The sequence below is a fragment of the Coccinella septempunctata genome, chromosome 2, assembly GCF_907165205.1.
Source record: "Coccinella septempunctata chromosome 2, icCocSept1.1, whole genome shotgun sequence".
NCBI classification, from domain to species: Eukaryota; Metazoa; Arthropoda; class Insecta; order Coleoptera; family Coccinellidae; genus Coccinella; species Coccinella septempunctata.
Genome location: NC_058190.1, coordinates 53544258 through 53557809, shown reverse-complemented (window position 1 = coordinate 53557809; position 13552 = coordinate 53544258). Strand labels below are relative to the sequence as shown.

General features: G+C 33.9%; 7 protein-coding genes across 7 annotated transcripts; 3 read left to right on the top strand and 4 right to left on the bottom strand.

The window, feature by feature from the left end:
- The first annotated feature begins 175 nt into the window (after window positions 1–175).
- LOC123308703 (ubiquinone biosynthesis O-methyltransferase) lies at window positions 176–1338 on the top strand. Its single transcript, XM_044891475.1, has 4 exons — window positions 176–282; window positions 341–570; window positions 629–1039; window positions 1145–1338. The coding sequence occupies exons 1-4, from the start codon at window positions 233–235 to the stop codon at window positions 1258–1260; spliced, it is 807 nt and encodes a 268-aa protein (XP_044747410.1). The 5' UTR covers window positions 176–232; the 3' UTR covers window positions 1261–1338.
- LOC123308702 (alpha-1,3/1,6-mannosyltransferase ALG2) lies at window positions 1115–2774 on the bottom strand. Its single transcript, XM_044891474.1, has one exon. The coding sequence runs from the start codon at window positions 2595–2597 to the stop codon at window positions 1353–1355; it is 1245 nt and encodes a 414-aa protein (XP_044747409.1). The 5' UTR covers window positions 2598–2774; the 3' UTR covers window positions 1115–1352.
- A 367-nt stretch (window positions 2775–3141) lies between these two features.
- On the top strand, window positions 3142–7757 carry LOC123306808 (mitotic spindle assembly checkpoint protein MAD1). Its single transcript, XM_044888962.1, has 9 exons — window positions 3142–3711; window positions 3771–3987; window positions 4235–4371; window positions 4434–4616; window positions 4671–4865; window positions 4936–5078; window positions 5208–5401; window positions 6460–6692; window positions 7131–7757. The coding sequence occupies exons 1-9, from the start codon at window positions 3232–3234 to the stop codon at window positions 7581–7583; spliced, it is 2235 nt and encodes a 744-aa protein (XP_044744897.1). The 5' UTR covers window positions 3142–3231; the 3' UTR covers window positions 7584–7757.
- A 211-nt stretch (window positions 7758–7968) lies between these two features.
- On the bottom strand, window positions 7969–8956 carry LOC123306811. The gene is made up of 3 exons (XM_044888965.1): window positions 8691–8956; window positions 8503–8631; window positions 7969–8431 (listed from the first exon to the last, which is right to left on the bottom strand). Exons 1-3 carry the CDS (start codon window positions 8829–8831, stop codon window positions 8339–8341), a joined length of 363 nt encoding a protein of 120 aa, XP_044744900.1. The 5' UTR covers window positions 8832–8956; the 3' UTR covers window positions 7969–8338.
- Window positions 8957–9099: 143 nt separating this feature from the next.
- LOC123306809 (tRNA-splicing endonuclease subunit Sen34) lies at window positions 9100–10233 on the top strand. Its single transcript, XM_044888963.1, has 5 exons — window positions 9100–9236; window positions 9288–9356; window positions 9411–9728; window positions 9785–9910; window positions 9973–10233. Exons 1-5 carry the CDS (start codon window positions 9182–9184, stop codon window positions 10152–10154), a joined length of 750 nt encoding a protein of 249 aa, XP_044744898.1. The 5' UTR covers window positions 9100–9181; the 3' UTR covers window positions 10155–10233.
- A 138-nt stretch (window positions 10234–10371) lies between these two features.
- On the bottom strand, window positions 10372–11082 carry LOC123306810 (aprataxin). The gene has a single exon (XM_044888964.1). It carries the CDS (start codon window positions 10991–10993, stop codon window positions 10388–10390), a length of 606 nt encoding a protein of 201 aa, XP_044744899.1. The 5' UTR covers window positions 10994–11082; the 3' UTR covers window positions 10372–10387.
- Window positions 11083–11519: 437 nt separating this feature from the next.
- LOC123306480 (inactive selenide, water dikinase-like protein) lies at window positions 11520–13439 on the bottom strand. Its single transcript, XM_044888504.1, has 3 exons — window positions 12990–13439; window positions 12445–12849; window positions 11520–12318 (listed from the first exon to the last, which is right to left on the bottom strand). Exons 1-3 carry the CDS (start codon window positions 13293–13295, stop codon window positions 11806–11808), a joined length of 1224 nt encoding a protein of 407 aa, XP_044744439.1. The 5' UTR covers window positions 13296–13439; the 3' UTR covers window positions 11520–11805.
- Window positions 13440–13552: the final 113 nt, after the last annotated feature.

The following is a 13552-nucleotide window of genomic DNA, read 5'->3' as shown; positions in this document are numbered from 1 at the left end:
TATTCGTTATTTTGAATTTTCCGTATTCAATTTCAATCTTGCATAATTAAGGAATAACATTTCATATAATTTGGGTCTATGGCGTAGGCGTAATGTTGTATGATGTAGGTTATCTGTGCGTAGGTAATAAAACCCGCAGTAATGGTTAGGAACAGAGACAGAGAGGTTGTCTCTGGTTAGGAATTTAGAAGACAAATAATAATAAAAAGTGAAGATTTTTATTATATTTTTTATGAAGATGAATGCGGGAAAAATTTCCTTGAGATTCATTAAAAATATCAGGTATAAGAAATCGGACTTTATCAAACTGTTTTCTCAAGACGGTTCAATTTTTTAATAGATATTTGTCAAGTAATTCTTCTATTGACCAAAATGAAATAGTTTTGTTCAATAAATTATCGGCAGATTGGTGGAATGAAACTGGTGCCTTCAAACCTTTACATTCCTTCAATAAAATAAGGATACCTTTCATAAGAGAGAGTCTTGTTCAAAATGGATCTGTCAAAAAAGAATTAATAAATACCTCCAATGTTCTGAAAGATCTATATATACTTGATGTAGGTTGTGGAGGTGAGAAGTTAACAATCGGATGAGTGATAAAGATACGAAAATTTGAATGAATTTTTAGGAGGTCTCTTATCTGAACCATTATCTAAATTGGGAGCAAAAGTAACTGGTTTAGATGCTGATACTCAAGCAGTCGAAGTAGCCAAAAAACATTCTACAGAAAGTTGTTTAGAAAATGTTTCCTATGTTGCATCATCTATTGAAGATCATGTCGTTGGAAATAAAGGAAAATATGATGCAGTTGTGGCTTCTGAAATTCTTGAACATGTGTCGAATAGGGAAAATTTCCTAAAGATGTGTGTTGAGTGCTTGAAGCCTGGAGGGAGTATTATTATAACAACTATGAATAAGACACTTTTAGCTGATATTTTGGGAATAAGAATCGCTGAGTGCATAAAGTTGGTTCCTAGAGGAACACATCAGATAGAGAAATTCACAGAGCCACATGAAGTACAAAGGATACTTGAAAAATGTAACTATTTATTTCCTTTTATTTTGTCTTCATATAAGAGTACTAGTGAGGGTGAAAGAAAAATGAATTTGGATATTTCCAGATTGAAATTATTTTTTATTTCAGATAAATGTCAAACAACGTTGGTACATGGTTTCAGATATTCAGTTCTGACAAATAAATGGTCATTCTCTTCAGATACCTCAATAAATTATGGTCTTTCAGCTTTGAAGTTAGAGTAATATTTACAAAAAAATTTTCATTTTGGAATGATTTTCAAGTTAGTGTTACTTGAATGAATAAAGATTTATTATTTTGTTTCCAAGGTGTACAGTCATGAAGTTCCGTTTTTTAAAGCATCTGATATAATAGTTTTCAACTTTTTGGAAAATAATTCATTAGAAAATGAATTTGCTAACCTAAGACTTCCTTTCTGTCCCATTTCATCGAAATTATTATCATTCATTATTTTGAACATATACTCTGCTAAATTTTCCGGATTGGGTTCACATAAATATCCGTTTTGACCATGACTTATGGTCTCTCTTGGACCACCACTGTTACAAGCTATAACTGGCTTCCTTGCCATCATTGCTTCAAGAGGTACAATTCCAAAATGTTCATTGGTTGGTGTGTATATTAAACAACTACATCTAAGTAAAAGCTGAACCTTTTTGCTCTCTGATGGAGATTTAAAGAAAATTATATTATCCTTCAGCTTCAGATTTTCAGTTAAATTCAAGAGTTCATCAAAATATTTCATATTTATATCTGATTTAGTATCATATCCCCCAATCATAACAAGATAAATTTTCCTCCATAATGAATCTTCAACCATTACTCTCAAACGGCTCATAGCTTCAATGGCTAACTCCAACTTCTTAGCGGGATGAAAACGGTTAATTGACATGAAGATAATAGAATCCTTTGGTACATCTAATATTTTCTCTTGGATTATGGTTGAATCAGATGATTTCAAAAGTTTAACAACTGATGAAGATATGGTGGGATATAGTACCTTAACTTGTTTATCAATATCTGGAAAAGTCTCCTTAAAAACACTTGCTGTATATTCACTATTAACTAAAGTTATGTCGGATGACTTTGTTGCTTTATATTCCATCCAATCAATGGGTTTTCTATAAAATTTTTTCAACAAATTTTCCCTAGTGGTTGCCAACAAATCTGGATGATGACAGTAATAAAAGACTTTTTGATTGAATAATTTCAAGAATGGAACTGCTATTGGAATTAAATCAACTATGAAGAAATCAATGCCATATTGTTTTCTATAAAAAAGAAGTAAAACCATAACCAGATAAATCATTTTTATATAGGCACACAGTGCTCGACATCTACCAAAGATGTCTCTTGGGATCCAATCTCCAAATGTATTTATTTCGTAACGTTCATCTTTCAACTCATCGAAACAATGATTTGGATCAAAGTGATTGACCAGGAACATAATTTCATATTCATCACAGAGTGCATTCGCCATGTCTAGTACCAGTCTTTCTGCTCCTCCTATTCCCAAATCGGGATGAATAAAGGCTACTTTAGGACGTTTGCCGTTCGTCATTTTAATCTGTTGACATGAGATCACACCACATTTATCCGTGAGATTTGCAGTACAATAGAAGTACTTATCTTAACCGAGTAATTCGATTTTATGTTAAGTACGTAAAATCAGGCTTCTGGTATTACAAATTTTTATCAACAAACATGAATCAGCTGTGCGATGTAGCATTGCTGGCAAATACAGATCTCTGTAATCTGTGGCAAATGGCAAAGCAGGCCTAGGCCAGTGGCATAGGCTCATGTTTGAACGAAAGGGTTCTCATTAAATTATTTAATGCTTTTCAATTATACGATTTATGAATATTATCCTACTCAAAGTTAAAGACCAGATCTCTAACCTTTGATCCTACATTGAGAAATGTTAGTTTTCTTTTTAAATGATCGAAAATTTAGTGTCATTATTTGTAAATTGAACCAGAAGTCTACGCCACTGGTGACAGCTAACTTCATTTTCCGATTTCTGTTGTGACCATTGAACTCTAAAAAACTTTTTATCTGTTGTCTGATAAAGCACTGAATTTTCTAGGTTAGGTTATAGAGGTTTTTTTGACAGTTTATGAAACCGCTTGGCGTTGTAATTTCTGCAACTGTTTATTATGGTTTTGTTAGAAGTTTTATTTTGTAGCTGAAGAAAGATGTCTCAAAACAAAACTAACGAAGTGAATGATACTATTTGCAAAATGGTCAACTATATGACAGCATCAGTAAACACATTGGTGGACGTTTCTAAAGAGCCTGCGAAGAATGATACGATTCCCATTATTGATAAAACTCCACTGAAAAGACCTGCTTCGAATATGATGAATGATGATGAAGTGATGACTCCTAAAAAATTCCGGGGTGACTTGAAAATGGATTTCGAATACCTGGGATCTCCTCGTGAAATGAGAAGGCTCCGTTCTGATGTGTTAGAAGCCAGAAATACAATCCTCAATTTGGAAAACAGAATAAGTCAGATGCACAATTTAAGGAAGGAAATGCAAGTTATTTTTGATAATGAAAATCAAACTTTGAAAAAACAACAGGAAGTGGATAGAAAAACAATCATGGAGCTGGAGAATAAACTACAACAAGTTCGAAGAAGGGAACAAGAATTAAAACAAGAATTTATAAATGTAAGAAAAATATTTTGCCTTATGCCTCAACATTTTCATTTTGGTATATTCAATTTCAGATGAAATCCAAACATGACAACTTGAAAATTCAAACGGATCAAAAGCTGGAAGAAATGGAGAAGAAAATTTGTAACATGACTTCAGAATTTAAGGCACAAGAGGGAGAGGAGAATTCTGAAATTGCCTCTCTTAAAAGACAAATATTAGAGTTACAAGATCATCTACAAACAGCAGAAGAAGATGCAGATGTCCACAAAAAGTTGTATAAGGAACTAGGTGCGTATTTTGAAATGAAAAGTTTTTTCTATGTTAAAATACTATGCTGCCAGGTGCATTTTTCATCAGGAATGAATCAGGGAGCTGAAGGTGACATTAATTTCTATTCTATGCCAGTCAAAAGACCTCTTTTAATAGAATATTGTTCTGGATTAAATTACAAATGTCAAAACTGCTTATCTTGAGTTAACAAACATATGGATTTTCACATTTATTATTGTTGTAAGGATTTATTTTTTGTTTTCAGAAAAAGAGCTTGTTGGAAAAAGTTCAGCAGTAGGAGAGTTGGAACAGAAAAATGCTGAGATACAGAAACTGCAACTTCAATTGAAAGAATATGAGTATGTGAAAGAAAATTACTTAGAATACCAGGAACAAGCAAAGGTGATAGCAATTGTTCAGGCTATAGAATTTTTTCATTCTCATTATATCAATTTGAATTTCAGACACAGGCTCGTAAATTATCCCAATACATTGACATGGAGAAAGAAAATCAAAAATTGAGAGAAGAAAACCAGAGAATCAAAGACGAAATAAGGAACAAATTGATTTTGGAAGAGGAAGTCCACGATTTGAAAAGTAGACTTGTGAAATTCAAAGAACAGGAATCAAAGTTTGCTTCAGTACAGGTAGGAAATTTTTTTTAGGTTGATCTCTTTTTCTTATTTCACCATGACTTTTAGATGCAACTGGTGCAAGCAGATATGTATTTGAATGAATGGAAAGCTGTGGCAAGAGGAATTTTGGAAGAGTCTGAAGCTAACGATACGGCTTTACCTCACTTACTAAGGTCGGCCGTTGAACGCCTTCAACAACAAGAGTTGAACTTAACAGATGAAAAAGTCAACCTACAATCTCAGTTGAACACTGCTCTACATGTAAGTATTACCATTCGATACCTTATTTCAGTTCTCGTCAGCTGAATTTATAATGAAATTTTTGTTTCAGGAAGCCAAAGTAGCCAAAGAAGAATTAGCGAAGAACCAGAAACTACTCACCAAATTGAGTGGAACTGATGAGCAGAAGAAAAACCTGATCCATCGTATGCAGAAAAAATTATTATTAGTCAGTAGGGAACGAGACAGCTACAGGTATGTTCTATGGTCTATGTGACAAGCGACAATGACTGATGACATTTGGTGTTTCTGAATGCTCTGTCGTTGTTGGAAATTTCTAGATGGAAACCGAATGAAAACTTAAAACCATTGCTCATTTTACAGGCTTCAGTTAGATTCGTACGAGAGAGATTTGACGATGACCGTAAACACCACAGCTTTGGGCAGCCAAGCAGCTAACCAAGTACAGGGTTTGAAAGAACGTGTTCAAGAGCTGGAAAAAATCGTCAGCGAATATAGAGATCTGGTGGCGAAATTAGAAAATGACATTCAGTATGCCGAAAGTGAATTTGGTTCAGGTAAGAAAAATTCTAGCTGTACTTACATCCTCGATATTTCTTAATATCTTTAGATTAATTAAATTAATTTCATAAATACTGAGGCCAAAAATACTACTCTGTGCTCTATGAATCGAATCGGTACTACACACCCCTGTCCATGACTGGCGCTAACCCCACCAATGTCAAATGTTCACTTTGCTTTTGTAAAACGTCGAAAATCTCAGTTTTCTCGGTCTTTTCCTATCTGACTGCTGGATTTAGAGTGTTACCTTGGCACGGTCCGATTATTAGATGGGCGAGAAGCTGCGGTTTAGACAAATAGACCATTTTCCGAAAAAATTTCCTCTTGATAATGACAGCTTGTATAACATCTATGAACACAAGTGGGATAACATAGATAAAACTGAAGGAACTTCAGAAATGATAATTAATTCAAATGACAAAAATGCCAAGGGGCATTATTGATGTGAGATTAGCAGTTCCAACACAAATTTCAATCAATCGGACGTGATTTCCACAAAAATCGATATTTGGGCAGTTTGAAGTTGTAATTAGAAAGTCAAAAAATTGAGCCTTCGATTGGTGACGGAAACGACATTTCTAACGTTGCTTCTGGATCTTCAATGATGGAAAAAGCCTAAAATCGGAAAAAGTTTTCGCCGGTTCGGAGTCGAGTTCTACTTTTGGAATATGCCGAAAGTCGACGAATGTCTTTGCCGACTAAAGTTTTCCTTTCTGACCAACGATAAACGGAATTATTTTCGAAGAATTTACGAAAATGGAACTTTTCGAATTCAAAGTCATCAAAAGAAACCATAGAATTTACGGGTTCGGCTAACTTCACGTTATGTCACGGCGCAGACATGGGCGTAACATCCGACTGGGCTTTACGATCGAATATCATCAATAACGTGCTATTTTCGTATTTTTTAATTTGTTTTTCGGTTCTGACGCATTTTATCCCTTTATTTTTCGAGATATACATATAGATTGCTTAATGGTAACACTTGATGCTACAAGCATATTTCAAGAAAATTTTTGACGGCTTTTCGTATTTTCAATTCGATGTGTTCCAGATTTACCTCCGGTCAAATTGGAACAAATCTCAAGATTACAGAACGATCTGGAGCGTTTGAAACAGGAGAATACACGTTTGAGGGAAAGGAAGGACCAATTGGAAATCCAACTCGAAGAATACATTGTTGGTAACGATACTTTAAGAGGTGGTAATGTTTATCACCTTGCCAATAATCCCTTAACAGAGTGTATCAACCAGAGAGAGGTCCTTATAGACAAATTACAAGATGAGGTTAGTATTCAAATTTTATTGTTCGTATTTGATGATTTTATTTCATGAAACCATAATTAACACTTTGTTACTGGACCATCTAAGTAATGTAAGGATAGCTACTGCGTCTACAAATGGATGAACTCTACCTCAACTTAATGTTGGATTTGACGTAATAAAAATATTAATAATGAGGAATTCGCGAGGTACAGACGTTAGTTGAATACTGAAAAAGTGGAATTCTTGATAGCTCGGTGGTAGAGCACTTTACCGGCAATCTAGAGTCGGCGGGTTCGAGGCTCGCCTGGAGAGATAATTTTTTCAGAATTCAATATCTGTACGCCGCGAATTTTTCATCATTCTTTTTCTATTTTCTGGAATTTTTTGGAGCACTTTTTATTAATTCAATTTTTACTTCTATTCATCAACATAGGATAGAAACATTTCTCTAAATTCCAGGTCGATAGGCTCAAGAGAAAAGTAAAAAACATGGAGGAAGGAATGGAGAGCAGCAGATTAGCTGATATCTCTATGTCTACCAGAGAAGTGCAATTGCTCAAAGAAGAAATAAAAAGCAAGGAAGCTCAACATAACCAAATGAAAGACTATTTTAAGTCGTCTATACAAGAGTTCAGAGATGTTGTATATATGCTATTAGGATATAAGATTGACAGAAATTCCAAGGCTTTGTATAAATTAACGAACATGTACTCCGAATGTGAAGATGACATTCTTTGCTTTCAATTAAAAAAGGATGGTTTATTGCAATTACTTGAGACCCCGTTTAGCTCTAGCTTAGAGAGTATGATAGATCTTCATCTTAGGCAGCAGAACTCTTTGCCCAATTTTCTCAGTACTCTTACCTTGAATTTATATTCCACCAGAACTATGGTAACCGAACAAATTGAGTAATTATTTGAAATAATAATTCAAGCGTGTTCATTTTGTATAATAAAAATTTAAATCGGTCAATCCTACATTTCTTGCAAAATCTTCATTCCTGCAGTTTTCATGTCTAAAATAGAATTTGAGCATTATTTAAATAGAAATAACCATCCTCAAAGAATAAAATCGAACTATAATTAACCATGACTTTCATTAATTTCACATCCCTAAGTGTTTCCACCAACAGCAAGGTACATGATTACTTTTAGGTAAATTTTAAAGCCAATTTGATTGCATCACCTCTTTGATTTCAATAAACACAGGCTTATCTCTGAAAGTTTTAATATAAATGAAGAATAATGCAAATATAAACAGCAACAAAACATATACAATTAAATTAAAACACACTAAGGCAAAAAATCATATTATATATTATAGCCTTTCCGTGCTATTTCCAGATATCTACAATATAAACTGTGAAGTATTTTTATCACAGATAATCTAACAACTCAGTATAAAACACATAATCACAGTTTACTTTCAAAAATGACACATTTAAGACTGCATAATGACGGCCAGTGTGCAAAAGGCAATGAAAAAATCTCCTAGTAAAATTATTTAAAATAAGTATTCTACTGTAATAAATACCAAAATTAAAACTTCTCCGTTAAATTACACATAGCGATAAAAGAAACCAAGTAAATATTTTCATCAGCAATACTTGCTCATTTTATACAAAAATAGAAATGTATAAACGATACACTTATGATATAAATAAAATTTCAACTAGTAGAACCTGATGGTTCACTGTCGTCAGACCAAGAAGGATCAACTGTCCCATGCAAGGGACATTCAACAGGGCACCTTCCATTGCTCTGAAATTTAAACTTGTATTGATTCAAAACTGCTGTTTTCATCAATTTCATATGCTTAAAATTAAACCTACGTGAAATATCCTATGACTTCTCTGGATTATATTATTTTTCCGAATTCTTTGTATTAATTTATATTGTGTGTCTAATCTTTCAATGCAAGTTTCGCAAATAGTTTTGGGTAAATTATCATATTTCTGTACCTAGAAATAGACTTCAATATTACTAATACACACATCAATAGCTCTCTTCGAAAACTTACTGTAATAGGCAGTAATTTTATCTTTTCTAGAAGTTTCAGAGATTGGGCTTTGCTGCTATATAAGTGGATAACTTTTTTCTTCTGCTCGGAACACAAACGGCATATATAACCAACCATTACGGCCTTCGCGTAACTGCCCATCGTAAAGAGTTACTTCGATTAATAAACTATTCTAGAAATACCAGTATTCATAAGAAAAATATCCTTCGTTAATTATTTCATAGAGAAAACAAATCTGTTAGCAAACTCAGCTGTCAGATTCCACAGAAGACTGTTATCAACCACAGAGTACTAATCCGCACCACAGAATATCTAATCCTTATATACAAAACTCTATGGCTTATAGGTCACAAAATTTTAGAGCCCATGTATCCAGGGCAAGAAAATTTTCGACTTTCTATGAACATTGAACTCAATTCTGTGAAATGTAATAACATAACCAAAATATTAGGAAATTGAAAATTGAACGAAAATTTGAAATATATACTAAAATGAAAATCAACTTAATATTATTGCAGTCTGAACTTTTTATTTTTGATGCTAATGGTGATCACTTTACAGCAACTTAGTTCCACTTATAAATTTTGTTTGTTTCAGATTGGTCGATTCTCCGAAAGAAATATAGGATAATTGGTGATTTTGTAGGAAGTTTGAATTCAATACCAGGTATTCACATCATCAGATTTCGTAGAATTTTACATAACTTTGTACACATTACAGTATTACCTTTGAAATTGATGCCTGAGGAGGTTCATCTTTTGCTAGAAAAACAAATTGGTAAAATTGTCAAATATGCTCAGTTGAAATATAATGAGGACTTTGAATCGAATTTATTGAAGGAACAAAAAGTTGTTTACATGAATAATCGAAGGAAACAATTGATAGAAATGCTCAATGAGATTGTGGCCTCTAAGAGGAAGAAGGGTGATAACAGAGAGGAATCTGAAATATTCAATGAAGAATTGAGTAAATCTTGTGAAATAACAAATGATAAAATGATATGGCCCATAACATCCACTCCAATATGCACAGATAATGGTAAGAAAATATAAATTTTGCCAATAAATTTCCACTTATTGAAATCACTGCTTCAGAAATTGTGGACTACCTACCTGAAACAAGAAATTGTCAGAGATATTCTGTTTTCAAAGACTTATGGGAGAAAGGCTATTATATTACCTCAGGTGAAAAATTTGGTGGTGACTTTTTAGTTTATAAAGGTGAATCTACAATTTATAAAATGGAAAAATATTACTTATCAATTATATATCAAATTTTTCAGGTGATCCTATAACTCATCATGCGATATTCATTGTAAGATGTATTGAAGAAAATGTTCCTATGTTACCTTGTGAAATAATAGCATTTGGAAGACTAGCAACTTCTGTTAAGAAAAGAGCAGTTTTAGCTTCTTTAATCGATGATGGAGTATCTTATATAACGGTCAACTGGATTGATGATTGAAAGAACAAATTTCACTTGAAAATTGAGCAAATCTTGTAAGGAATAAGAAGAAGAAATACACGAAAGATATTTGGCTTTCGATGGTCATATTTCTTGAGCAAATTTTCCTTAATCATGAATTTTCAATGGAAAATTTGAGAATATTAACAATACATTTTCTTAATTCTCTTGAAGCAATCTTGCTCAATCTGAAAACAGAAATCTCATGTTCTACAGGCATAGTCTCAAATGCTTTACTTCTTCAAATGTTCCAGAATATGTTTTTTTAAATCGCCTAAATGCTTTGGTACATAAATACATTTGTTACATATCAGATCTTTCATCAATAAATTTTTACATTGCTGATCAGATGGGAGTTGAATGGTCTTGTTTTTTTCCAAACTTTCAATTATATTTTCAGAAGGAATGAAAAAGTTCGTAGTGAAACTATTCCAGTGCTTCTTAGTTTTTAAGCATGCCGAGTTCATATCATCACTTATTACATGTAAATGCAATCTAGCCATACTAGGTTGGGCATGATAACCAATTTTGAAATTATACTTTTCTTCCTCCTTTGATTGTACGTCCTGGACAATTTTCTTAGCCACTTTTTCCATATGCCGTAAAAGATCTAAATTGTTAATTGTAACTTTACTAATGGAAGAGATTTCCTGTTTACTTATCACTAAATAATGATATTTTGCTTTAGGAAATTTATCCGCTATAACGTAGGTATATGAATCCTCTTGTATCAAATTTTTGGGGTCTTTTATCGTCTCCAAGAGTCCCAAGGACCAGTGGGTTGTTTTGGCTTTCTTCTCGTCCGAATTCTTTTCATTGGGTAACTTTCTTTTCGACATTTGTATTCTTGAATAGTGGTAAAAATTGAAATTCAGATATAAAATTCTTTTTGAAACTTTAAAACTGAAGATTAAACACAGATGACAGATTTTCTGTAATCCTGTCATCATGTTAGGTTAAATCATAGAACCATATGTTGACATCTACTTTTAACAAAAAGTAATCTGGTTCTTTTTGCTTTCAATATTGAAATCACAGATTACAGAGAATCTCTGTAATCTGTGATTGAAATTTTCAGAGACTCTTTCCCTTTCTCTATGGAAATTTTGTTGTGTTTTGTTTTGTTGCGACACATCACATCAGAGACAAGTTGTCTTCGCACACGTTACCAAAGAGTAGTTACGCTGATTGAAAAAAAGGACGGAAAAATAATGAAGTAAACGATTTGTCTGTCTGATCGAGACAGATCTTTGTACAGCCCTACTAATCAATTCAGTCAATTCACAAGCTGTTGAGCAAGAACATTTTCTTATTTGTTGCCATAGAAGAAACATTTTCAAGGGAATAATTGAAAAAAAGAGAATGTAAAGTTTCTTAAATAGTCTTGTAATTAAAATTCTATACAAAATACCAAATATGAACATCTTTTTTATTATAGTACCATACAAACTAATTATAATAAGGATAAACTCATTCGAAAACATTCTTTTGATAATGTTCATACATATGACGCAATTTCCGTTTCCCGATTCAAATAGGAAGAACTGAAAATCATTTTAGATGTACGTCTACAAATATATGACGAAAGCGGTTATAAAATCAACAGCTAAGTCATATCAAGAGAAAATATCTGTTGCTTGTTGAGAATCACTCATTCTTTAGCTGGCACTTCTATCACTCGTGGTTTGTCAATGATTCTGGCTGTTCTGTTTCCTTTTTCTACAATGCCAATAATCCAAGCTTGATACCCTTCTTGCTTCTCAATATCCTTGCAATAGGCAGCTGCCTGCTCCCTTGGCAGGCATATAAGTAGACCACCCGAAGTTTCTGCCGAATGTCCTTGAAGAAGTTGGAACATGTTTCCGCAAGCTTTGGCTACGGCGGCCATTTTTGCAATAACTGGCAAATTGTGGATGACGAATGAAACTTCATTTTTCTGATGGGATGCCAAGGTTTGGGCGTGACCCAGGAGTCCAAAACCTGTAACGTCTGTTGCACCATGGGCATTATACTTGTGCATCAATCTGCTTGCAATGCGGTTCAACCTGGCCATAGAATCCATAGCTCTATGATAGGCTTTTCGTACATCTTCTTCGCTTACGACCAACTTGATGCGATTCCAACGTTCTGGCTGATCCAGCCACTGGTGGGCATTCACTGCCACCTATAAAGAAAATATCAACAACTATCAGTTACAGCTCAAGCTCTGGTAGAGTGAAGCAATAATTCTCACAATTTTGCTGTTTGAATAGCAAGTGCTGTAGAATAAAAAAATTCAAAATTTTCTCACCTGTGTTCCAAGAGGTTTTGTGAGAACTAATACATCTCCAACAACTGCATTGTCTGGTACTATATATTCATTTGGTTGGCAGACAGTGGTGGCAACACCTCCTATAGTGCACCAAGGATTCACAACTGTCTGTCCACCAGTTACGGAAGTTCCTGCCTCTAAAGCAGAGTCCTTGAATCCCCTCATTATCAATGGAATAACAACATCTCTCTCCTTTTCTGTCATTTTAGTGCTTACACCCAATAACATCAACATATTGTCACATTCTGTAACCCCCATAGCGTACAGATCACTCAAAACATTTGCACAAGCTATTTTTCCCATCATGTAAGGATCGTCCACAAGTGGGTAGAAGAAATCTGTTGTTTGCACCAAACATAATCCCCCATGACGAAGTGGTGTAACCTTAAATACATCAATTGATGTTCAGTATAATTAATATTTTGGTATCAGAGGAAGTAGATGATAATAGATAAAAAAAAGATAAACTACTTCAGGTAAATTTGCAATTTGAAAACAAACATTCAAGAAAAATAAATACTCACGGAACAGTCCAAGCCGATTCCAATTCTTGGAATGGCCATATGCATAAAGTGGGCATGTTCATGATCTGCTGCGGTATTGAAGTCTTGCTGCAGTCCTTCGACCAACTTATTCAAAACTTCTTGTGGAACTTTACAACCCCTTCCTTTCAAATCTGCAAATCGCGTCAACCTAAAACCAGCCTCCAAATCATGAGCCAAAGGGTCGAAAGGCCGCCGCAATGCTAAAGCATTTGGATTTCCTCCGAGTTCCAGTTGAACACTTCCCAGAGTATCTTGTTGTACATTTGTAACTTGATAATCACCCATACCGGCCGGTGCTAATTTATAATTTTAACTCAACTTTCCTAAATTTAAGGTACTATCCTGGTAAAAACACTAGCCCGAAAGCGTTTCTCAAACAATCACTAGACGCTTAGAAAATGGCGATCCCTGGGATGTCTTATGAGAATTCAGTGTTGTCAGATGTACCGTAGAAATTTCCAGAAGAAAGGTATAAACTGATTGATTGAAGAACTTCAATTAACGATATTATTGTTTTCACACCTATATCATGGTCACAATTG